The sequence below is a fragment of the Coregonus lavaretus genome, assembly GCF_964263955.1.
Source record: "Coregonus lavaretus genome assembly, chromosome: 24".
In the NCBI taxonomy this organism is placed as follows: domain Eukaryota; kingdom Metazoa; phylum Chordata; class Actinopteri; order Salmoniformes; family Salmonidae; genus Coregonus; species Coregonus lavaretus.
The window spans coordinates 32,814,216-32,837,042 of record NC_140011.1 but is presented as its reverse complement, the minus strand read 5'-3'; the positions used below and the strand labels follow the sequence as shown (position 1 = coordinate 32,837,042).

General features: G+C 43.9%; 3 protein-coding genes across 3 annotated transcripts; 2 read left to right on the top strand and 1 right to left on the bottom strand.

Moving 5' to 3' along the window:
- Positions 1–113: 113 nt before the first annotated feature.
- On the top strand, positions 114–1,878 carry tmem223 (transmembrane protein 223). Its single transcript, XM_084141087.1, has 2 exons — positions 114–871; positions 979–1,878. The coding sequence occupies exons 1-2, from the start codon at positions 250–252 to the stop codon at positions 1,275–1,277; spliced, it is 921 nt and encodes a 306-aa protein (XP_083997213.1). The 5' UTR covers positions 114–249; the 3' UTR covers positions 1,278–1,878.
- A 6,980-nt stretch (positions 1,879–8,858) lies between these two features.
- Positions 8,859–9,458, bottom strand: LOC311099568 (coiled-coil domain-containing protein 85B-like; the record flags this gene model as incomplete). Its single annotated transcript, XM_084140266.1, has 1 exon — positions 8,859–9,458. The coding sequence occupies one exon, from the start codon at positions 9,456–9,458 to the stop codon at positions 8,859–8,861; it is 600 nt and encodes a 199-aa protein (XP_083996392.1).
- A 1,208-nt stretch (positions 9,459–10,666) lies between these two features.
- On the top strand, positions 10,667–22,508 carry fibpb (fibroblast growth factor (acidic) intracellular binding protein b). Its single transcript, XM_084140245.1, has 11 exons — positions 10,667–10,678; positions 11,222–11,314; positions 11,525–11,723; positions 17,940–18,066; positions 18,431–18,531; positions 18,794–18,927; positions 20,670–20,778; positions 20,912–20,975; positions 21,354–21,440; positions 21,791–21,888; positions 22,340–22,508. Exons 2-11 carry the CDS (start codon positions 11,230–11,232, stop codon positions 22,407–22,409), a joined length of 1,074 nt encoding a protein of 357 aa, XP_083996371.1. The 5' UTR covers positions 10,667–10,678; positions 11,222–11,229; the 3' UTR covers positions 22,410–22,508.
- The last annotated feature ends 319 nt before the right edge of the window (positions 22,509–22,827 follow it).

The window sequence follows — 22,827 nt, the reverse complement described above, 5'->3', positions numbered from 1 at the left end:
CACCCCTTAAGTAGACCGGAACTGTGACCATTTTTTCAATGGTAAACGGCCTGAGTAAGACATCTTTATTTATCTACCATCTTTGACACTATCACGCTTGCTTGCCACGACGTTACATTTTGTGCCAGTGCAGTCTCCGTAGACATCTAAACATGGCGGCGTCCTACAAACGAATGATGTAGCTTGTGTCCTGCTATGTTCTGATTGAAAACAATCCAAGGGTTCCATAAAATACTGACAGCAAGAATAATGGGATTTCAGTATTTGTTTAGCGGTAAAGCGGAGTGTTGGTCTAGTCTTGCACGTCATCGACTATCAAACGTTTTGCGATTGCGGAACCTCAGCGAAGTGACACCGAGAGAGATCTTCAGCCATCCATCACATACACCTTCACCATCGTCGACATGCACTGGCATAAGCAATGGCCACCTATACAGGCGTATAAGAGTAGCATACAGTTTGGGGAAAGAGGGTGTTATATGGGCAACAGATACGTTGTGTTTTGGTCTGTTATCAATCCCCTCAAGAGTGAACGCACAAAAACGGTACTTTCATGTTATGAAGAAACCGCACCAACAGGTACCTCTTTCCCGCCCTCTTTCTACATCGACAGCAGTTGCAAAAGACGTGATTCTGTTTGAGCACGACCGAACAAGGTTCTTTCGCCTCTTAGCAATCTTCTGTGGTGGTCAGTTTCTTTTCTGGACATACCTGGCCCATTTCGCCTTCACTGGTCTTCGAGACACTGGTGGAAGTGGTTCTGGTGGGAGACAGGTCTCCACTACTGGCTTGGCAGGACTTTGGAGTTTCGATATGAACCTGGGATCTAATACTTGGAGATATGGATTCACACTGGCATGCCTTGTTATTGGTATGTGTCAGAATTGAGTGTGCAGCATACTAGCGCCATTGTGAGTGGAGGCACCTATACCTGTGTGTGATTATATTAATACTTTTCTCTCTCCCTCTCTCTCTTAGGTGGAGGGATCATGGGACTTGGTGCTCTGTTCTGCCAGCGTTCTGTCAGCCAGGTGATTCTACATAAGGGGGGTGGGATGGTCACCGTGTCGACACAGTCACCCCTGGGATCAAACAAGGGACGGAGAATGACTGTACCCTTGTCACAAGTGGCCTGTTACGCCCACAGACAAGAGTCTCCCACTTTCATTCCCCTCAGGGTGAAAGGTCACAAGTTCTACTTTCTTTTGGACAGAGAAGGCACACTGAATAATCCCAAACTGTTTGATGTTACAGTTGGGGCATACCGACCATTCTAGGTGTGTTAAGATAACAGGCAGTGACTTGTCACCCATTGTCAATGCAACATTGTGTCAGTGCAAAGGGGTTGATTGGAATAAATTCAACAATCTGTTGGCTAAAGTTCTTAACATAAACCATTGATTATGTTTGCAAAATCATTTTGGCTTTTTGTTATTAATTTGACAAATAAGATATTGATATTAAAAACTGGATGTCAAAAAATAAAATGTTTCCAGTGCATTGAAGGGGACCATTTTCAACACTATTCACTACCTCCAAACCAAAAGTACAATTTTCAGTCAGTACTTTTACTCTGGGATTAAGATTGTTGTAACTGTCACTAAAATCTGCATCTGATAGTAGATGATCTTAGCAAAAAGGTGAGATGGGTCAGCACTAAAAAAAATATACAGTGCCTTGCAAAAGTATTCATCCCCCTTGGCGTTTTTCCTATTTTGTTGCATTACAACCTGTAATTTAAATGGATTTTTATTTGGATTTCATGTAATGGACATACAAAATAGTCCAAATTGGTGAAGTGAAATGAAAAAAATTACTTGTTTCAAAAAATTCGAACAAATAAATAACGGAAAAGTGGTGCGTGCATATGTATTCACCCCCTTTGATATGAAGCTCTTACATAAGATCTGGTGCAACCAATTACCTTCAGAAGTCACATAATTAGTTAAATAAAGTCCACCTGTGTGCAATCTAAGTGTCACATGATCTCAGTATATATACACCTGTTCTGAAAGGCCCCAGAGTCTGCAACACCACTAAGCAAGGGGCACCACCAAGCAAGCGGCACCATGAAGACCAAGGAGCTCTCCAAACAGGTCAGGGACAAAGTTGTGGAGAAGTACAGATCAGGGTTGGGTTATAAAAAAATATCAGAAACTTTGAACATCCCGCGGAGCACCGTTAAATCCATTATTAAAAAATGGAAAGAATATGGCACCACAACAAACCTGTCAAGAGTGGGCCGCCCACCAAAACTCACGGACCAGGCAAGGAGGGCATTAATCAGAGAGGAAACAAAGAGACCAAAGATAACCCTGAAGGAGCTGCAAAGCTCCACAGCGGAGATTGGAGTATCTGTCCATAGGACCACTTTAAGCCGTACACTCCACAGAGCTGGGCTTTACGGAAGAGTGGGCAGAAAAAAGCTGTTGCTTAACCTCTTAACAATCGGACCCTTTGTTTCAATTATCGCCTAAAATGACATACCCAAATCTAACTGCCTGAAGCAAGGATATGCATATTCTTGATAACATTTGAAAGGAAACACTTTGAAGTTTGTGGAAATGTGAAATTAATGGATGAGAATATAACACTAGATCTGGTAGAAGATAATACAAACAAAAAAACGTTTTTATATTGTTTGTTTTTTGTTCCATCATCTTTGAAATGCAAGAGAAAGTCCACAATATAATATTAAAGTTTAGGCGCAATTTACATTTTGGCCCCTAGATGTCAGCTGTGTGTGTGCAAAGTTTCAGATTGATCCAGTGAAGCATCGCAATACTGGACTATTTTGTATCAAGTCTGCCCAAATGTGCTGAATTGGTCAATTTATACATTTTCAGGTACATAACTATAGAGAACATACAAAAATGTTATGGTAATACAAAATGTAAGTTTACACACTCGCAGGAATGTCATACATGATGGATCATTAGCTTATACACTAACTTTCACACATCTAGATGGCCGGGCAGGGTGGGTGTGGAGCCAGAGACAGCAGGGGTTCAAACTGTAGAACCCAGTTCCTACATTTGAATATAAAAATAGATTTTTTATCAAACAAAACTATGCTACATTTTATCTCTGGGACCCTTAGGATGACAAATCAGAACAAGATTACTGAATGTAAGTACATTATTTACCTTCAGACGTGAACGTATCAAACCAGTTGCCGTGCTAAGTTTTTTGTTGTTGTGCACTCTCCTCAAACAATTACATGGTATTTTTTCACTGTAATAGCTACTGTAAATTGGACAGTGCCGTTAGATTAACAAGAATTTAAGCTTTCTGCCCATATACAGTATCTCACAAAAGTGAGTACACCCCTCACATTTTTGTAAATATTTGAGTATATTTTTTCATGTGACAACACTGAAGAAATGACACTTTGCTACAATGTAAAGTAGTGAGTGTACAGCTTGTATAATAGTGTACATTTGCTGTCCCCTCAAAATAACTCAACACACAGCCATTGATGTCTAAACCGCTGGCAACAAAAGTGAGTACACCCCTAAGTGAAAATGACAAAATGTTTAGACATTAATGGCTGTGTGTTGTGTTATTTTGAAGGGACAGCAAATTTACACTGTTATACAAGCTGTACACACTACTTTACATTGTAGCAAAGTGTCATTTCTTCAGTGTTGTCACATGAAAAGATATACTCAAATATTTACAAAAATGTGAGGGGTGTACTCACTTTTGTGAGATACTGTAAGACATGTCTATGTCCTGGAAAGTTTGCTGTTACTTACAACAGTCATGCTAATCACATTAGCGAACATTAGCTCAACTGTCCCGTATACGGGACACCGATCCCATAGAGGTTAAAGAAAAAAATAAACAAACACGTTTGGTGTTCGCTAAAAGCCATGTGGGAGACTCCCCAAACATATGGAAGAAGGTACTCTGGTCAGATGAGACTAGAATTGAGCTTTTTGGCCATCAATGAAAACGCTATGTCTGAAGGATTACTTTATCCTATCCCAGGTATTCCTTAAAGAGGTGGGGTTTCAAATGTCTCCGGAAGGTGGTGAGTGACTCCGCTGTCCTGGCGTCGTGAGGGAGCTTGTTCCACCATTGGGGTGCCAGAGCAGCGAACAGTTTTGACTGGGCTGAGCGGGAACTATGCTTCCGCAGAGATAGGGGAGCCAGCAGGCCAGAGGTGGATGAACGCAGTGCCCTCGTTTGGGTGTAGGGACTGATCAGAGCCTGAAGGTACGGAGGTGCCGTTCCCCTCACAGCTCCGTAGGCAAGCACCATGTTCTTGTAGCAGATGCGAGCTTCAACTGGAAGCCAGTGGAGTGTGCGGAGGAGTGGGGTGACTTGAGAGAACTTGGGAAGGTTGAACACCAGACGGGCTGCGGCATTCTGGATGAGTTGTAGGGGTTTAATGGCACAGGCAGGGAGCCCAGCCAACAGCGAGTTGCAGTAATCCAGACGGGAGATGACAAGTGCCTGGATTAGGACCTGTGCCGCTTCCTGTGTAAGGCAGGGTCGTACTCTCCGAATGTTGTAGAGCATGAACCTACAGGATCGGGTCACCGCCTTGATGTTAGCGGAGAACGACAGGGTGTTGTCCAGGGTCACGCCAAGGCTCTTCGCACTCTGGGAGGAGGACACAACGGAGTTGTCAACCGTGATGGCGAGATCATGGAATGGGCAGTCCTTCCCCGGGAGGAAGAGCAGCTCCGTCTTGCCGAGGTTCAGCTTGAGGTGGTGATCCGTCATCCATACTGATATGTCTGCCAGACATGCAGAGATGCGATTCAACACCTGGTTATCAGAAGGGGGAAAGGAGAAGATTAGTTGTGTGTCGTCAGCGTAGCAATGATAGGAGAGGCCATGTGAGGATATGACAGAGCCAAGTGACTTGGTGTATAGCGAGAATAGGAGAGGGCCTAGAACTGAGCCCTGGGGGACACCAGTGGTGAGAGCACGTGGTGCGGAGACAGCTTCTCGCCACGCCACTTGGTAGGAGCGACCGGTCAGGTAGGACGCAATCCAAGAGTGAGCCGCGCCGGAGATGCCCAGCTCGGAGAGGGTGGAGAGGAGGATCTGATGGTTCACAGTATCAAAGGCAGCAGACAGGTCTAGAAGGACAAGAGCAGAGGAGAGAGAGTTAGCTTTAGCAGTGCAGAGAGCCTCTGTGACACAGAGAAGAGCAGTCTCAGTTGAATGACCAGTCTTGAAACCTGACTGGTTTGGATCAAGAAGGTAATTCTGAGAGAGATAGCAAGAGAGTTGGCTAAAGACGGCACGCTCAATAGTTTTGGAGAGAAAAGAAAGAAGGGATACTGGTCTGTAGTTGTTGACATCAGAGGGATCAAGTGTTGGTTTTTTGAGAAGGGGTGCAACTCTCGCTCTCTTGAAGACGGAAGGGACATAGCCAGCGGTCAAGGATGAGTTGATCAGCGAGGTGAGGTAAGGGAGAAGGTCACCGGAGATGGTCTGGAGAAGAGAGGAGGGGATAGGGTCAAGCGGGCAGGTTGTTGGGCGGCCTGCCATCACAAGTCGCAAGATTTTATCTGGAGAGAGAGGGGAGAAAGAAGTCAAATAGGGTAGGGCAGTGTGAGCAGGACCAGCAGTGTCATTTGACTTAACAAACGAGGATCGGATGTCGTCAACCTTCTTTTCAAAATGGTTGACGAAGTCATCCACAGAGAGGGAGGAGGGAGGGGGAGGGGGGGGGGGGGGGGGGGGATTCAGCAGGGAGGATAGCAGCAGAAACAGATGAATAAAATGTAGAGAGGAGGGAGTGAAAAGATGCCAGGTCTGCAGGGAGTCTAGTTTTCTTCCATTTCCGCTCAGCTGCCCGGAGCTCTGTTCTGTGAGCTTGCAATGAGTCATCAAGCCACAGAGCTGGAGGGGAGGACCGAGCCGGCCGGGAGGATAGGGGACATAGAGAGTCAAAGGATGCAGAAAGGGAGGAGAGGAGGGTTGAGGAGGCAGAATCAGGAGATTGGAGGGAGAAGGATTGAGCAGAGGGAAGAGATGATAGGATGGAAGAGGAGAGAGTAGCGGGAGAGAGAGAGCGAAGGTTGCGACGGCGCATTACCATCTGTGTAGGGGCAGAGTGAGTAGTGTTGGAGGAGAGGGAGAGAGAAAAGGATACAAAGTAGTGGTCGGAGACTTGGAGGGGAGTTGCAGTGAGATTAGTAGAAGAACAGCATCTAGTAAAGATGAGGTCAAGCGTATTGCCTGCCTTGTGAGTAGGGGGGGACGGTGAGAGGGTGAGGTCAAAAGAGGAGAGGAGTGGAAAGAAGGAGGCAGAGAGAAATGAGTCAAATGTAGACGTAGGGAGGTTGAAATCCCCCAGAACTGTGAGGGGTGAGCCATCCTCAGGAAAGGAACTTATCAAGGCGTCAAGCTCATTGATGAACTCTCCAAGGGAACCTGGAGGGCGATAGATGACAAGGATATTAAGCTTAAATGGGCTAGTGACTGTGACAGCATGGAATTCAAATGAGGAGACAGACAGATGGGTCAGGGGAAAAATTGAGAATGTCCACTTGGGAGAGATGAGGATTCCTGTGCCACCACCCCGCTGACCAGATGCTCTCGGGGTATGCGAGAACACATGGTCAGACGAGGAGAGAGCAGCAGGAGTAGCAGTGTTTTCAGTGGTAATCCATGTTTCTGTCAGCGCCAAGAAGTCGAGGGACTGGAGGGTAGCATAGGCTGGGATGAAGTCTGCCTTGTTGGCAGCAGAACGGCAGTTCCAGAGGCTGCCTGAGACCTGGAACTCCACGTGGGTCGTGCGTGCAGGGACCACCAGGTTAGAGAGGCAGCAGCCACGCGGTGTGAGGCGTTTGTGTAGCCTGTGCGGAGAGGAGAGAACAGGGATAGGCAGAGGCATAGTTGACAGGCTGCAGCAGATGGCTACAATAATGCAGAGGAGATCGGAATAAAATGAACTAAACATCTGGGAAAGGAGAGAGGGGCCTCCCTCACCACAACTCCCAAATATAACTCTCCCAACTTCCACCTCAGAAACTATAATTGTTGTAAACTACAGCGGTTCAATGTTTTCTAGGAATAGACTAACCTAGTTTATTCAGCTAGCTAACTAGGTGCAGTATTATTGGTATGGTATGACTTAAAGATTGCTGTACACCAGCGGAACCCATCCAACTTGAAGGAGCTGGAGCAGTTTTGCCTTGAAGAATGGGCAAAAATCCCAGTGGCTAGTTTATAGAGACATACCCTAAGAGACTTGCAGCTGCAATTGCTGCAAAAGGTGGCTCTACAATACAGTATTGACTTTGAGGGGTTGAATAGTTGTGCACGCTCAAGTTTTCTGTTATTTTGTCTTATTTCTTGTTTGTTTCACACCCAAAATGTTTTTGCATCTTCAAAGTGGTAGGCATGTTGTGTAAATCAAATGATACAACCCCCCCCCCAAAAAAAAAACAACAATTTTAATACCAGGTTGTAATGCAACAAAATAGGAAAAATGCCAAGGGGGGTGTATACTTTCGCAAGCCACTGTATTGCATACCTACCTGGCGGCAGGTAGCTTAGTGGTTAAGAGCGTTGTGCCAGTAACCGAAAGGTCGCTGGTTCTAATCCCCGAGCCGACTAGGTGAAAAATCTGTCTATGTCCTTGAGCAAGGCACTTAACCCTAATTGCTCCTGTAAATCACTCTGGATAAGAGCGTCTGCTAAATGACAAAAAAAACGGTTAAATGTAAATAAAGCTTATTTCATTTTATTTGTTTTACTGCATCAGGGATAGCATACACATACGTTTCAGCTTTGCAGCCTTATTCAGTGTGTAGGTAGATTATCTTAAAAGGCATTCATATATGACTTGGTTATGAATTTGAATTCAAGATTAGTTTGAGATAACATGAGATAATCTCTCCTGGTTCAGTTCCCCACATACCCCCTCATTGAGACCGGGTGGAGTTACTGTAGTTCCCCCCCTTTTGAGTGCAATCTCCCCTACACATCGTTTACTCCACTTCTGACAGCTGTCACTGAACATACTGACTGATCAACAAATAATAATGAGTAGTTATTTATGATGCAAGGTCATTTGTAGATCAGTCAGTCCGCAGTCACCTGCAGTGTCGGCTGCAATGTTGAACAAGCCCAATAACTTGCATGTATAGGCCTAGACCTTGCTCCTGAACTTGATCCTGGATCAATAATGAATGCCTCCTCCATCCACTTCATCCTATGAAAGTCTTATAACTGTGAGACTGGGAGGTGGGTTTTTCAAAACATCACCATCAGACATTATTGTTTCTAATCTACCCAAATAGGGGTAATGTAAAAACAACAACAAGCTGTTACAGATCATTATTGTCATCTTTTAATCAAAACAGGATAAAAACATGAGGGTTTTCACAATTACTATAACGTTTTGTACAATTCGGTGTTTAAGTCTTACAAATATATGACATGCTATAAGGGGCACAGACACGACTTAGAAAAGGCTAACCAGCTCAAAGGATAGGATAGATAATGCTTTGATATTCAGAGTGAAAAGTGTTATTGAATGAATGAAGGGGAAATAAACACTATTAGTGTAAAGAACAATACGACAAAACTGAAAGGAAAATGGAACATGTGCCATGCAATCTAATAAAATAGAATTGAAGAATACAAATTCCCATCAACAGTCAATATAAAAAAGTTCGACATAAAACATTCCCGTGTCGGATGTTGCTTATTTCAGCACCAAGGTCAGCTCCCGTCATATTGAATGCGCGATAAGAACATGTCCTGTGATATGTTGCTAGAAATCTATAACATAGCATAAAAACGACACGTTCCCCTTTATTGTGACCTGATATGAGATTAACAACATCTTTTATATTTGATAGAAGAAGTTTGTTGATTTCCTCTCATTCATTGGGGGAACAGACTAGAAGAGGATCTGGACTACCGATGCTCCCAGCGCTGGAACTTCCGTCTCCAAAGTCCCGGGCCACAAAATACTGTAAACTCAACTCGGACGACCCGCCAGGACTGGAATCACCTCTGCTGACACAACCCTCCTCCAGAACAACACACAGTTCCTTGAGATCAAAATTCTCCTTTACCAATCCATCTTGCACTCGTTCCAAATCAGCCAGTTTCTTCAGATGTCCACCCAAGTCATCGCGCATCACTTTGGCGGCGTGGTGTCCAAAAAGTTGCCACTCTCGCGAAAGCGTTTTTATTTTCATTCTGTCATCATCCAGGAAACTACATAGTTCTCGCAGTTCTTGGTTCTCTTCCTGAAGCCTATTATTGACTACTTTGAGTTCCCTGATTTCGAGTAAATGCTCCTGCAGTTGTTTATTAACATCTTTAATTAAACGTCCTCGCTGTATAAGGGCTGTCATCTTGTTGGCCTCCTCTTTGCGTAACCGGGCCACAATATCTTTTTTGGAGAATGATAACAAGTCCTCGTCGGACATTTTAGAGAGCTCTCGGCTGTCAATCTCGCTGTTGCTGCACATTTTGTGTCATTTACTGTAGGCTTGGCGTCATGCGAGTGCGGCTCAATGACTGGAAATTTCAGTGGGAAATATGCCAATTTGCAAAATAATTCATAAAATAGGTCATGGAATGCTTACAAGATGATGATTTAAATTGTGACGCCCTGATCCTCAACGCTACGGAGGATGTATCTTGCAAAACAAGCCTTTGCCCACATTGTCTCTGTCATTGTCATTTTCACGATACGAAGTGAAACGAGCGTTTAATGTAGCGTTTTATGCGGTTTGTATCGATGCCTCTTCTAAAGCGCGGAATAAAATTGCTCTTAAAAATGGCCAGTTAAGAAGAAGACCATAATTCGTCACCACTAATGTTGATGTAAAAATACACTGTATTTTCTCACTTTCGCCAGGGTGGCGCTCAAGTCCAGTCCACAGAAAGATAAACGCGCACTAATATTTGGACAGAGGGAAAAAATGTGCATACAGATTTGTGGAACACAAGACAATGCCCAGGTCAAGTAATCTAAGAAATATATCCGTACTCAGAGAGAGTTTAGATTCGGCAAATATAATGGCACAACTATAAATATTGACCTAGACCATCATATTAGCCTACTACCTTAACTCCCATGCAGCAGACACGCCCATCTTCAACTGTTTCCATAGGAACGTTGCTGATTTCAACACCATGGATAGCCCCAGATTTGTGCTAATTTCAGAACCATGGACCGTTCCATCATTTTGTCCGTTTCACGACCATGGGCAGTGCTCGTCATATTGCGTGCGATAAAGACTTTCCTTCAAAGAACTTGGCCAGTGATATTTTGCTAGAAAACGGTCAATTAAAAAAAAATATATATAACGGAAAAAATATATTTATCCACTGCAGTAGATGGCAGTAAAGTGCCTTGTATGAAATGTGCTATTCTCTAGAGATATCCAGCAAAGAGAAACAAAGTTGCGCTTTCTGTTGTGGATTTTGAGAGGAGCCACAATTTACTTGTCAGCGACACCTTTGGACATCTGTCGTTTCGCTTTTATTTTACAATAAGGATAGTGTTTCTACGCAGTGTTTAGTGTTCTTTTGAATGCAGGTCTATGCAAATTTGATACGCTGTTTTTACTCTAATTCTATGCAGAACCCGACGTTTTAACTGCGCAATAAATAATACGCGTTCGCAGATGCTGTTTACCCAAACGGTCCCCTCGACTTGACAGATACATAACACTAGTTAAAGGTAAAGTAGCATTATTTTTTATTCCTAATGTGGCTATGTTACATAATGGCACAATCTAGTGACCCAGTGTGTCGTCGTGGTGTGACTACCCTTTTAAATGGGTAATCGATCCCTGACTGTTAATGCCAGCTTCACCTAGAAACAGGACCCTCAGTGGATCAACTTTGCAGTCTAGCAATAGTGAATGCCTCTGTAAGGCATAATGTATGTAAATATATATATATATTTTCAAATGTTTTTTATTGTCACATACAGTCAAATGTGTTGTTTTACATGGTCAGCCATAGTTGTATGGCACCCCAGGAGCAAATTAGGGTTAAGTGTCTTGCTCAAGGGCACATCGACAGATTTTTCACCTTGTCGGCTCGGGTATTCAAACCAGCCACCTTTTGGTGACTGGCCCAACGCTCTAACCGCTAGGCTACCTACTGCTCTATAGATATAAATAGGCTACCAAGATCATTCTGATTGTGTGTAGACTACTCTTTTTAACTATAGTCTTTCTTAAATTAACTCTCTGCAGTCTTTTTAATTCCTCATTAGCCTACAAGATGTCTATGGAACTGGATGTGTTTGTGGGGAACACAACTATCATGGATATGGACGTCTATCAGCTTTGGTTGGATGGCCTCACAGGTTTGTCTCTATCCTATTTTGTTGAGACTTTGGAATGACATAGTTGTGGTGACACTGCACTGTGTGACAGAGGAATGTATTGATTTTGCTGTATGAATATTACCTATTTGTTTTGAAATCACACATGCCTACACAATAGAATGTCAATGACCAGACCGTGACATCATTTACATTGTCTCTCTCCCATCTCTGCCTTGCTCTCCCTCACAGTGAGTGATGCAGTGAAGGTGCGGATGGATGAGGGGGCATTACTGGAGTGTGAGGCGAATGCAGAGGTCCTGACCAGCGATACCATGGACCAATTTAGAACCTTCCAGATGTGTGAGCGTCTCTTACACTCCCCCACCAAAGTGGGCAGTCAGCTGCTGTATCAGATCCCGGCCCAGCACCAGAGAATACTCATTGAAAGGTGTGAGTTCAATTCTATAAATTGTTATTGTTCCCAAAGCCAAGGGCAATTTGTGTGCAAACATAGAAATAGACATAGGACCAGTGGCGGTTGGTGCCGTTCAAGATTAGGGAGCATGGCCATATTTTATTTAATGAGCATGGCCATATTTCTATTACAGCATGTTGGATGACTGTCATTAATTTATCATTCACCCAGCTCAATGTAAGTAACATTGCTAGGTTCAGGCTACTACATGATACTCAAATTTTCCCTATACCCATCATGAAGTTGCCCCAACCTAGCCTACAAAGGAAAGTTTATCACATACAGTGGGGGAAAAAAGTATTTAGTCAGCCACCAATTGTGCAAGTTCTCTCACTTAAAAAGATGAGAGAGGCCTGTAATTTTCATCATAGGTACACGTCAACTATGACAGACAAACTGAGAAAAGAAAATCCAGAAAATCACATTGTAGGATTTTTAATGAATTTATTTGCAAATTATGGTGGAAAATAAGTATTTGGTCACCTACAAACAAGCAAGATTTCTGGCTCTCACAGACCTGTAACTTCTTCTTTAAGAGAAGTTGTATTAATGGCACCTGTTTGAACTTGTTATCAGTATAAAAGACACCTGTCCACAACCTCAAACAGTCACACTCCAAACTCCACTATGGCCAAGACCAAAGAGCTGTCAAAGGACACCAGAAACAAAATTGTAGACCTGCACCAGGCTGGGAAGACTGAATCTGCAATAGCTAAGCAGCTTGGTTTGAAGAAATCAACTGTGGGAGCAATTATTAGGAAATGGAAGACATACAAGACCACTGATAATCTCCCTCGATCTGGGGCTCCACGCAAGATCTCACCCCGTGGGGTCAAAATGATCACAAGAACGGTGAGCAAAAATCCCAGAACCACACGGGGGGACCTAGTGAATGACCTGCAGAGAGCTGGGACCAAAGTAACAAAGCCTACCATCAGTAACACACTACGCCGCCAGGGACTCAAATCCTGCAGTGCCAGACGTGTCCCCCTGCTTAAGCCAGTACATGTCCAGGCCCGTCTGAAGTTTGCTAGAGTGCATTTGGATGATCCAGAAGAGGATTGGGAGAATGTCATATGGTCAGATGAAACCAAAATATAACTTTTTGGTAAAAACTCAACTCGTCGTGTTTGGAGGACAAAGAATGCTGAGTTGCATCCAAAGAACACCATACCTACTGTGAAGCATGGGGGTGGAAACATCATGCTTTGGGGCTGTTTTTCTGCAAAGGGACCAGGACGACTGATCCGTGTAAAGGAAAGAATGAATGGGGCCATGTATCGTGAGATTTTGAGTGAAAACCTCCTTCCATCAGCAAGGGCATTGAAGATGAAATGTGGCTGGGTCTTTCAGCATGACAATGATCCCAAACACACCGCCCGGGCAACGAAGGAGTGGCTTCGTAAGAAGCATTTCAAGGTCCTGGAGTGGCCTAGCCAGTCTCCAGATCTCAATCCCATAGAAAATCTTTGGAGGGAGTTGAAAGTCTGTGTTGCCCAGCGACAGCCCCAAAACATCACTGCTCTAGAGGAGATCTGCATGGAGGAATGGGCCAAAATACCAGCAACAGTGTGTGAACCTTGTGAAGACGTACAGAAAACGTTTGACCTATGTCATTGCCAACAAAGGGTGTATAACAAAGTATTGAGAAACTTTTGTTATTGACCAAATACTTATTTTCCACCATAATTTGCAAATAAATTCATTAAAAATCCTACAATGTGATTTTCTGGAATTTTTTTCCTCATTTTGTCTGTCATAGTTGACGTGTACCTATGATTAAAATTACAGGCCTCTCTCATGTTTTTAAGTGGGAGAACTTGCACAATTGGTGGCTGACTAAATACTATTTTCCCCCACTGTAGGTGCACAGGTCGAGAGACACATAGAGTAATCAAGGTGACAGACAGTGACACATTCAATACTGCCTTGCACACTCTTGCCTGCTTCTAGCTGATCTGGGGTATAATCATTAGTCCAAATTCAGGTAGTTCCCTCCCAGTTTCGTTATGTTTGCTTCCATTTAAGGCACGTTTTGCAACTGAATCGGCGGACTAAATACACCCCTGATCACCCGCACACACAGTTAACTTTCAAAGCAACCACATACTGCATCATCACTTTGCTCAATGTATAATTCCTTCTCAAATCTACGTGCTCTCCTCCTCTCACCTTTTCCCTACGTTTGTGGACTTCAAGGCACAACACAACAGCTGTCTGTGACCAGGCGCAGAAACCTCTCCAAGCCAAACCTTCATACCATGTCCGCTAAAAGATACACAGCCTACATCGTTATCACCACATTAACGTTATAGTCAACAAATTAGAACTAACACATGAGTTAATCCACAATCCAATCCATGTGTACAATCACGCAGTACAGTGTAATGTTACAGCAAGCAGTTTAGTAGTTACACTGGTGGCCCCCGTTGGCAATAAATTAATAAAACCGAAAGCTTACCTTGATTGGAAGAGTTGCAGTGTTGGATATCCTAATCCAGCTAGCTAACATAAATAGCATTCCTCTCTGTCTGAGTCAGGTTGTTGAGTAGGCTAAATTAGCTGCATTAGCTAAGGAAGTGAAAGATAAACGAAGAAGAAGAAAATAATACTACGAAATATAGCTACAGTATATCTCTCCCTCGCTCTCTTTCTTTCTTTCTCTCTCTCTATCTCTCGCTCGCTCACTCTCTTTCTCTTCTGCTTGTCCTTCATTTGTTAAGAAATTAATTTGTTCAAAACTGTTCAGCTATTGTATTTCTCTCTCTTTGAGTCAACTACTCACCACATTTTATGCACTGCAGTGCTAGCTAGCTGTAGCTTATGCTTTCAGTACTAGATTAATTCTCTGATTCTTTGATTGGATGGACAACATGTCAGTTCATACTGCAAGAGCTCTGATAGGTTTGAGGACATCCTCTGGATGTCATCATACACTATATATACAAAGATATGTGAACACCCCTTCAAATTAGTGGATTCAGCTAGTTCAGCCACACTGACAGGTGTATAAAATCGAGCACACAGCCATGCAATCTCCATAGTAAAACATTGGCAGTAGTAGTAGTACTGAAGAGCTCAGTGACTTTCAGCGTGGCTCCGTCATAAGATGCCACCTTTCCAACAAGTCAGTTCGTCAAATTTCTGCCCTGCTAGAGCTGCCCCGGTCAACTGTAAGTGCTGTTATTGTGAAGTGGAAATGTCTAGGAGCAACAACAGCTCAGCCACGAAGTGGTAGGCCACACAAGCTCACAGAACAGGACCGCCAAGTGCTGAAGCGTGTAAAAATCATCGGTCCTCGGTTGCAACACTCACTACAGAGTTCCAAACTGCCTCTGCAAGCAACGTCAGCACAATAACTGTTTGTCAGGAGTGTCATGAAATGGGTTTCCATGGCCGAGCAGCCGCACACAAGCCTAAGATCACCATGTGCAATGCCAACTGTCTGCTGGAGTGGTGTAAAACCCGCCGCCATTGGACTGTGGAGCAGTGGAAACGCGTTCTCTGGAGTGATGAATCACGCTTCACTATCTGGAAATCTGACGGACTAATCTGGGTTTGGCGGATGCCAGCAGAACGCTACCTGCCCGAATGCATAGTGCCAACTGTAAAGTTTGGTGGAGGAGGAATAAGGGTCTGGGGCTGTTTTTCATGGTTCAGGCTAGGCCCCTTAGTTCCAGTGAAGGGAAATCTTAATGCTACAGCATACAATGACATTCTAGACGATTCTGTGCTTCCAACTTTGTGCTTCCAACAGTTTGGGGAAGGCCCTTTCCTGTTTCAGCATGACAATGCCCCTGTGCACAAAGCGATGTCCATACAGAAATGGTTTGTTGAGATCGGTGTGGAAGAACTTGACTGGCCTGCACAGAGCCCTGACCTCAACCCCATCAAACACCTTTGGGATGAATTGGAACATCAACCACAAGCCAGGCCTAATCGCCCAACATCAGTGTCCGACCTCACTAAATGGAAGCAAGTCCCTGCAGCAATGTTCCAACATCTAGTGGAAGGCCTTCCCAGAAGAGTGGAGGCTGTTATAGCAGTAAAGGGGGGACCAACTCTATATTAATGCCCATGATTTTGGATGTTGTTCGACGAGCAGGTGTCCACAGACTTTTGATCATGTAGTGTAATTACTGTGTAAGTCTATGGAGGTATGGAAGGGGGTGAGAACCATGAGCTTCCTAGGGTTTGTATTGAAGTCAATGTACCCAGAGGAGGAAGGAAACTAGCTGTCCTCCGGCTACACCATGGTGCTACCCCAGAGAGTGCTGTTGAGGCTACTGTAGACCTTCATTGCAAAACAGTGTGTTTTAATCAGTTATTTGGTGATAAGTGTGAATATACACTGCTCAAAAAAATAAAGGGAACACTAAAATAACACATCCTAGATCTGAATGAATGAAATAATCTTGTTAAATACTTTTTTCTTTACATAGTTGAATGTGCTGACAACAAAATCACACAAAAATGATCAATGGAAATCAAATTGATCAACCCATGGAGGTCTGGATTTGGAGTCACCCTCAAAATTAAAGTGGAAAACCACACTACAGGCTGATCCAACTTTGATGTAATGTCCTTAAAACAAGTCAAAATGAGGCTCAGTAGTGTGTGTGTCCTCCACGTGCCTGTATGACCTTCCTACAACGCCTGGGCATGCTCCTGATGAGTTGGCGGATGGTCTCCTGAGGGATCTCCTCCCAGACCTGGACTAAAGCATCCGCCAACTCCTGGACAGTCTGTGGTGCAACGTGGTGTTGGTGGATGGAGTGAGACATGATGTCCCAGATGTGTTCAATTGGATTCAGGTCTGGGGAACGGGCGGGCCAGTCCATAGCATCAATGCCTTCCTCTTGCAGGAACTGCTGACACACTCCAGCCACATGAGGTCTAGCATTGTCTTGCATTAGGAGGAACCCAGGGCCAACCGCACCAGCATATGGTCTCACAAGGGGTCTGAGGATCTCATCTCGGTACCTAATGGCAGTCAGGCTACCTCTGGCGAGCACATGGAGGGCTGTGCGGCCCCCCAAAGAAATGCCACCCCACACCATGACTGACCCACCGCCAAACCGGTCATGCTGGAGGATGTTGCAGGCAGCAGAACGTTCTCCACAGCGTCTCCAGACTCTGTCACGTCTGTCACATGTGATCAGTGTGAACCTGCTTTCATCTGTGAAGAGCACAGGGCGCCAGTGGCGAATTTGCCAATCTTGGTGTTCTCTGGCAAATGCCAAACATCCTGCACGGTGTTGGGCTGTAAGCACAACCTCCACCTGTGGACGTCAGGCCCTCATACCACCCTCATGGAGTCTGTTTCTGACCGTTTGAGCAGACACATGCACATTTGTGGCCTGCTGGAGGTCATTTTGCAGGGCTCTGGCAGTGCTCCTCCTCCTTGCACAAAGGCGGAGGTAGCAGTCCTGCTGCTGGGTTGTTGCCCTCCTACGGCCTCCTCCACGTCTCCTGATGTACTGGCCTGTCTCCTGGTAGCGCCTCCATGCTCTGGACACTACGCTGACAGACACAGCAAACCTTCTTGCCACAGCTCGCATTGATGTGCCATCCTGGATGAGCTGCACTACCTGAGCCACTTGTGTGGGTTGTAGACTCCGTCTCATGCTACCACTAGAGTGAAAGCACCGCCAGCATTCAAAAGTGACCAAAACATCAGCCAGGAAGCATAGGAACTGAGAAGTGGTCTGTGGTCACCACCTGCAAAACCAGTCCTTTATTGGGGGTGTCTTGCTAATTGCCTATAATTTCCACCTGTTGTCTATTCCATTTGCACAACAGCATGTGAAATGTATTGTCAATCAGTGTTGCTTCCTAAGTGGACAGTTTGATTTCACAGAAGTGTGATTGACTTGGAGTTACATTGTGTTGTTTAAGTGTTCCCTTAATTTTTTTGAGCAGTGTATTTAGTATAGTTTTATCTAAAAAGGATAACTTTTTAAATGTTTCTCTATTTTTATTTTAATGAAATTCACTTAGTACAATGGTTCCCCCTTCCTCCTCTGAGGAGCTTCCACTGCTCAGGACCACATGCAAATACAACTACTGTGTGTGCATGCATGCGTGCGTGCACGTGGGAGTGCGTGTGTGTATGTATTAGCCCTTCCTCCCCATGTTTTAGAGCTGTTGATGGAGGAGAGTTAACCAGTGTGTTGTTGTTTTCTGCAGGTACTATGAATTTGACAGTGTGTTTGCCAGAGAGGTGCTGGGGAAAAAGCTCTCCAAAGGGACCAAAAAGGACCTGGATGACATCAGCTGTAAAACAGGGATCACACTGAAGAGCTGCAGGAGACAGGTGAGACTAACACAAATACCACACTCACTGAGAAGAGGCTACATTACTGTAGCGCGACTCCTGACTGTATTAACACAGAACTCCCAGCTTGAGAAGAACCTGTCACTCAAGAGCAGCTTAAATGCAGAAGGACAGGCCAGGACCTTAGCTGGACAGCACTGCTCTGTAATTGAATTACCTGTCCAGTTTAAGCACTGTCATGCAGTGGGATTTGCCTGCCAGCCGTGGGGATTTTATAGTGAGGTCATGATCAGAAATACAAAAGCCTTCGGATATAGAGCATTCCAACACGAAGCACATCTCTGTCTCTGTCTGTCTGTTTGTCTCTTTGTCTCTTTGTCTGTCTTACTGTCTCTCTCTCCAGTTTGACAATTTCAAGCGGGTGTTCAAAGTGGTGGAGGAGCTCAAGGGCCCACTAGTGGAGAACATACAGCGTCACTTCTTGCTCTCCGACACACTGGCAAGGTGGATACAAGAATAGAGTGGGAGGAATAAGGAAGGAGAAACAGAAATAGTGTAGCGAAAGAGATCTGTCAACCATAAGTCTAGTAGTATATACAATATATTCACAGGGAATAGTATACATGCATCTTTGTTTATAGACGATTTGACGTTATGGTTTATAGAATTATGGATGAAAAAGGGATAATTGCCTGTGTTAGTTTCCTTGGGTTCAGGCCCTCCAACGTACTGTGCCTCCATCTCACTTTTCTCTCTATCCCTGCAGGGACTATGCTGCCATTGTGTTTTTTGCAAACAGCCGTTTTGAGACAGGAAAGAGGAAGCTGCAGTACCTCTCATTCCAAGACTTTGCCTTCTGTGCAGGCCAGCTCATCAGTTACTGGACAATAGGAGCAGTGGGTAAGATGCATCTCTGTTGATTTGACCAGTCACTAATGGCACCAAAGCATGCACAATGTTACTAACTGTAGTAGACAATGCAAAGAAGCCAGTCCCTGGGGAAAAAAGTATATAATATAAATAATTATTTGAATTCAAAGCTCTTGTCAGAAACAGTTTTATTTGGCCCGTAGAAGTAGTTGCGTTATGACAGGGGTCTCCAACAGGTTGATCGCACAGTAGCTCGCAGACCACTTATGAGTAGCACGCAAAACAATTGTGTTCCACCTCAAACTGTCATAACGCATCAGACACCGCAAGCTCCCAGCTACTATCTAACCAACGCAACATAGAAATTATCCCACCCTTGGTTAGCCACTATTTGCTTAAAAAGCCAAACCTAACACAATATCTGCCAATTAATTTCCAGCAATTTTTCCCCTTTAGGTCTGTGTGGTGCGGGCATTTGTCTATCACTCCTTGTGTAGCCAGTAGTGATGGCTCGTTCGCGAACGGCTCTTTTTGAACAGCTGTTTTTGGTGAACGCCGGGAACCGAATTGCGTATGTGAAAAATAAGTTAATTTGGCTCCCTGATTTGCATACTTTTACTATTACTTTTTGAGCCCCAGACATCGATTATCTGCAGATAAATTATAAAAACATTCTCTGAAGTTGGTAATTCCTCAGTGCAATAACAATAGTGAGGCGAGAGCCTCATTCTGGTCCACGCTCATTTTATCAGTGCGTAAAATGTTGTCTTCATTTTTTTTTGCAGGCCATCTAATAATTTGGTCAGGTAAACATTTATTTGAACTCACATTTCACGATATGACATAATGGTAGGCAACGTTTTAGGCTTTAAATGAGAGATTAAAGCCGTTTGGGAGCCAAATGAACGGCTATTAGAGGTGAAGGAAGCCAAATGATCCGGCTCACAGAGGACTTGGAATGCCCATCACTAGTAGCCAGTTGATGTGATAACTGTCTTGTGGGTTGACAGAAATACTTTCCACAAAGCCTTCTCAATTAAATGTTAAGTGCAAAGTAGGCTTACCTGGCAGAAGTATATCATGAGTAAGTACTGTATATTATTTGCAAACTTTGCCATGAAATGAGCAGCAGTACAGAACCATCGCTAGACTAGGGTTAGGGTTAGGGTTAGGGTTAGGGTTAGGGTTAGGGTTAGGGTCAGGGTCAGGGTCAGGGTCAGGGTTAGGGTTAGGGTTAGGGTTAGGGTCAGGGTTAGGGTTAGGGTTAGGGTTAGGGCAGCACATCAGACTGCACACTAGATGTGCAATTAAATTAAAGGGCCAGATGCGCATTTAAAGGGGAATTAGAATCTAAATGTGTTAGTTTTCTTCCAGACCCCCAAAAAATGGTCTTCTAGAGTGATTTAAGCATTGACATCGACTTAGAACATCTAATTTTGTTGTTTCGCTATGAACAATTGTAATTTTGAGAGTGAAAACCCCAAAAACGTTTAGAGTTGTTTATTAACCATTATCTAACCAGGTATTTTAACAAAAACATAGTGCACTACTTTCTCTTGTACACTAAGGACCCCGGGAAGAGTTGCAGGGGAAAGGAGAAGATACATTTTTTTGAAAGTTAGAGAAAAATGAGTAGCTTGCGACATGTTTCGTTTTTGTAAAAGTAGCTCTCATGAAAAGGTTGGAGACACCTGCTTTATGAGGTTTCAATGCTGCACATACTTGGCTTTCTAGCACCAGATCCCATTCATTTTTTCCCTCTCTCTTCACAGATAGCATGATGGAGGATATGGATGTTGACCTGGAGAAAGAGTTTCTGCATGAACTGAAAGATCTCAAGGTTTTGGTTTATGACAAAGACATGCTGGACCAACATAAAATGTACGATGGGTGTAACCATGTGTATGAAAGTGGTTGTGTGGGTTAATGTTGAGAGTTGTAAAAAGAATTCAGCCATTGATGTCTTTGCTGGTCCCCCTCTTGAATCTCTTCTCTCCTCTCGTCTCTCTCTTAGCTTGGTGTGTGCTGCTCTGCGGGGAAAGATCAAAGTCTACAAGTTGATGGAGGCTAACTTTAAAGTGAGCAACTAACTGATAAGTGCTTTTAATGTGTACAAAGACTAAGATATGCACATATCAGAGTTGGAGTTGTTTTTAACCAGAAGTGAAATACTATATTGCCAATGCATGAAGAATAATAGTTAATTTCAATTAAAAGTGTCTAAATTATGATGAATTAATAAGTTAAAGTAAAATATATCGAAGCTATATGAAACTGGTGACTAATAGGAATCGAATAGTCTAACATTTCAGACTTTGATTCCTAATCAGATTGAAATGAAGATCCCACATCCCTCCCCCAACTGAAACAAGACAAAATGGAAAGAATTTGAATCTGTTAGGTTGTAAGAATTAATATTTTGCTCTCTTTTCCTATCTCATTCTCTCTGCACACAGAATCTTTCTAGAGCGCTGATAAACCTTGCATCTAAACTTACACATACCAAAGATGTCAGAGATTTATTCATCGACCTCGTGGAGAAGGTACATCCCTAATAGCCAATAAACGTGTTATGACATATGTGACAAGTCCTCTTTTAACATGTTTCTAAAACTTGTTGTAGTGAAATTCCCTGTTTGGCATTATAGATTGTAGAAACAAATTAGACATGATCGTAGAGTTGGATGTGAAGTATATCTGGCAATGTATTGATGTAGTTTTAGTGGTTAACTCTTGTTGGTATAGTATTCAGTTTGACCTGTCTGTGGAATAGATTCTGTATCTACTGCCCTGATACTGACTATCATCCTATGACTAAGTTGCTTTTCCCCTGTCCTGATAAGATTGAGAAAAGCTCTGCTAACAGCCTTATGTCCTCCTCCTCTTCTCTTAGTTCATAGAGCCATGTCGATATGATAGATGGACAGTGGCAGAGATCACACTCTTCCTCACTCACTACACCAATGCCGCTCACTGTCTTGGCACATTCAGGTTAGTGTGTTTGTGTGTGTGTGTGTGTGTGTCTCTCTGTGTGTGTGTGTGTGTCTCTCTCTGTGTGTGTGTGTGTGTCTGTCTCTGTGTGTGTGTGTGTGTGTGTCTCTGTGTGTGTGTGTGTGTGTGTGTGTGTGTCTCTGTCTCTGTGTGTGTGTGTGTGTCTGTCTCTGTGTGTGTGTGTGTGTGTGTGTGTCTGTGTGTGTGTGTGTGTCTCTGTGTGTGTGTGTGTGTGTCTCTCTCTCTCTGTGTGTGTGTGTGTCTCTCTCTCTCTGTGTGTGTCTGTCTCTCTGTGTGTGTGTGTGTCTCTCTCTGTGTGTGTGTGTGTGTGTGTCTGTCTCTGTGTGTGTGTGTCTGTCTCTCTCTCTCTCTGTGTGTGTGTGTCTGTCTCTGTGTGTGTGTTTATACAGTCATTAATGTTGTTGTAATGCTTCATCTCTTCTCTCGTCAGGCATCAGATGATTTGGGACAGATACATGGGCGTCATCAAAAGCTGCATCCTCCAAATGTACCATGAATAGGCAGATCCCTGAACCCTGGTCTGGACCGCCTCTCCTGATTGATCTGTATCACAGGAGGCTGCTGAGGGGACGATGGCTCATAATAATGGCTGGAATGGAGTGAATAGAATGGTATCAAACACGTGGAAACCATGTGTTTGATATGTTCGATACCATTCCATTGATTCCGTTCCAGCCATTACTATGAGCCCGTCCTCCCCAATTAAGGGTCCACTGGTCGCCTGTGATCTGTATTGATCTTACTGTGAATCTCAGTCTTCCCTCTTGCATTTTTTCGTAACTACCTCAGCCCAGTGCAGTCCACTTCTCCACCTCTCCCTGATCAAAATGAACTAGCACTCTCAATCTCCTTCTATCTCTTCAGTCAGTCCCCCCAGTAAATATACTAAATGAACTGAAGACTTTTCTGATGTGTAAA

What these genes read in the sequence shown, in the direction of transcription:
- fibpb (XM_084140245.1), top strand. Translation starts at nt 11,230, where the DNA reads ATGTCTATGGAACTGGATGTGTTTGTGGGGAACACAACTATCATGGAT. An exon ending in CAGAGAATACTCATTGAAAG is followed by an intron (nt 11,724 to 17,939) that starts GTGTGAGTTCAA and finishes TGTTTTCTGCAG; the next exon opens with GTACTATGAATTTGACAGTG. An exon ending in TCATCGACCTCGTGGAGAAG is followed by an intron (nt 21,441 to 21,790) that starts GTACATCCCTAA and finishes CTCTTCTCTTAG; the next exon opens with TTCATAGAGCCATGTCGATA.
- tmem223 (XM_084141087.1), top strand. Translation starts at nt 250, where the DNA reads ATGGGATTTCAGTATTTGTTTAGCGGTAAAGCGGAGTGTTGGTCTAGT. An exon ending in ACTGGCATGCCTTGTTATTG is followed by an intron (nt 872 to 978) that starts GTATGTGTCAGA and finishes TCTCTCTCTTAG; the next exon opens with GTGGAGGGATCATGGGACTT.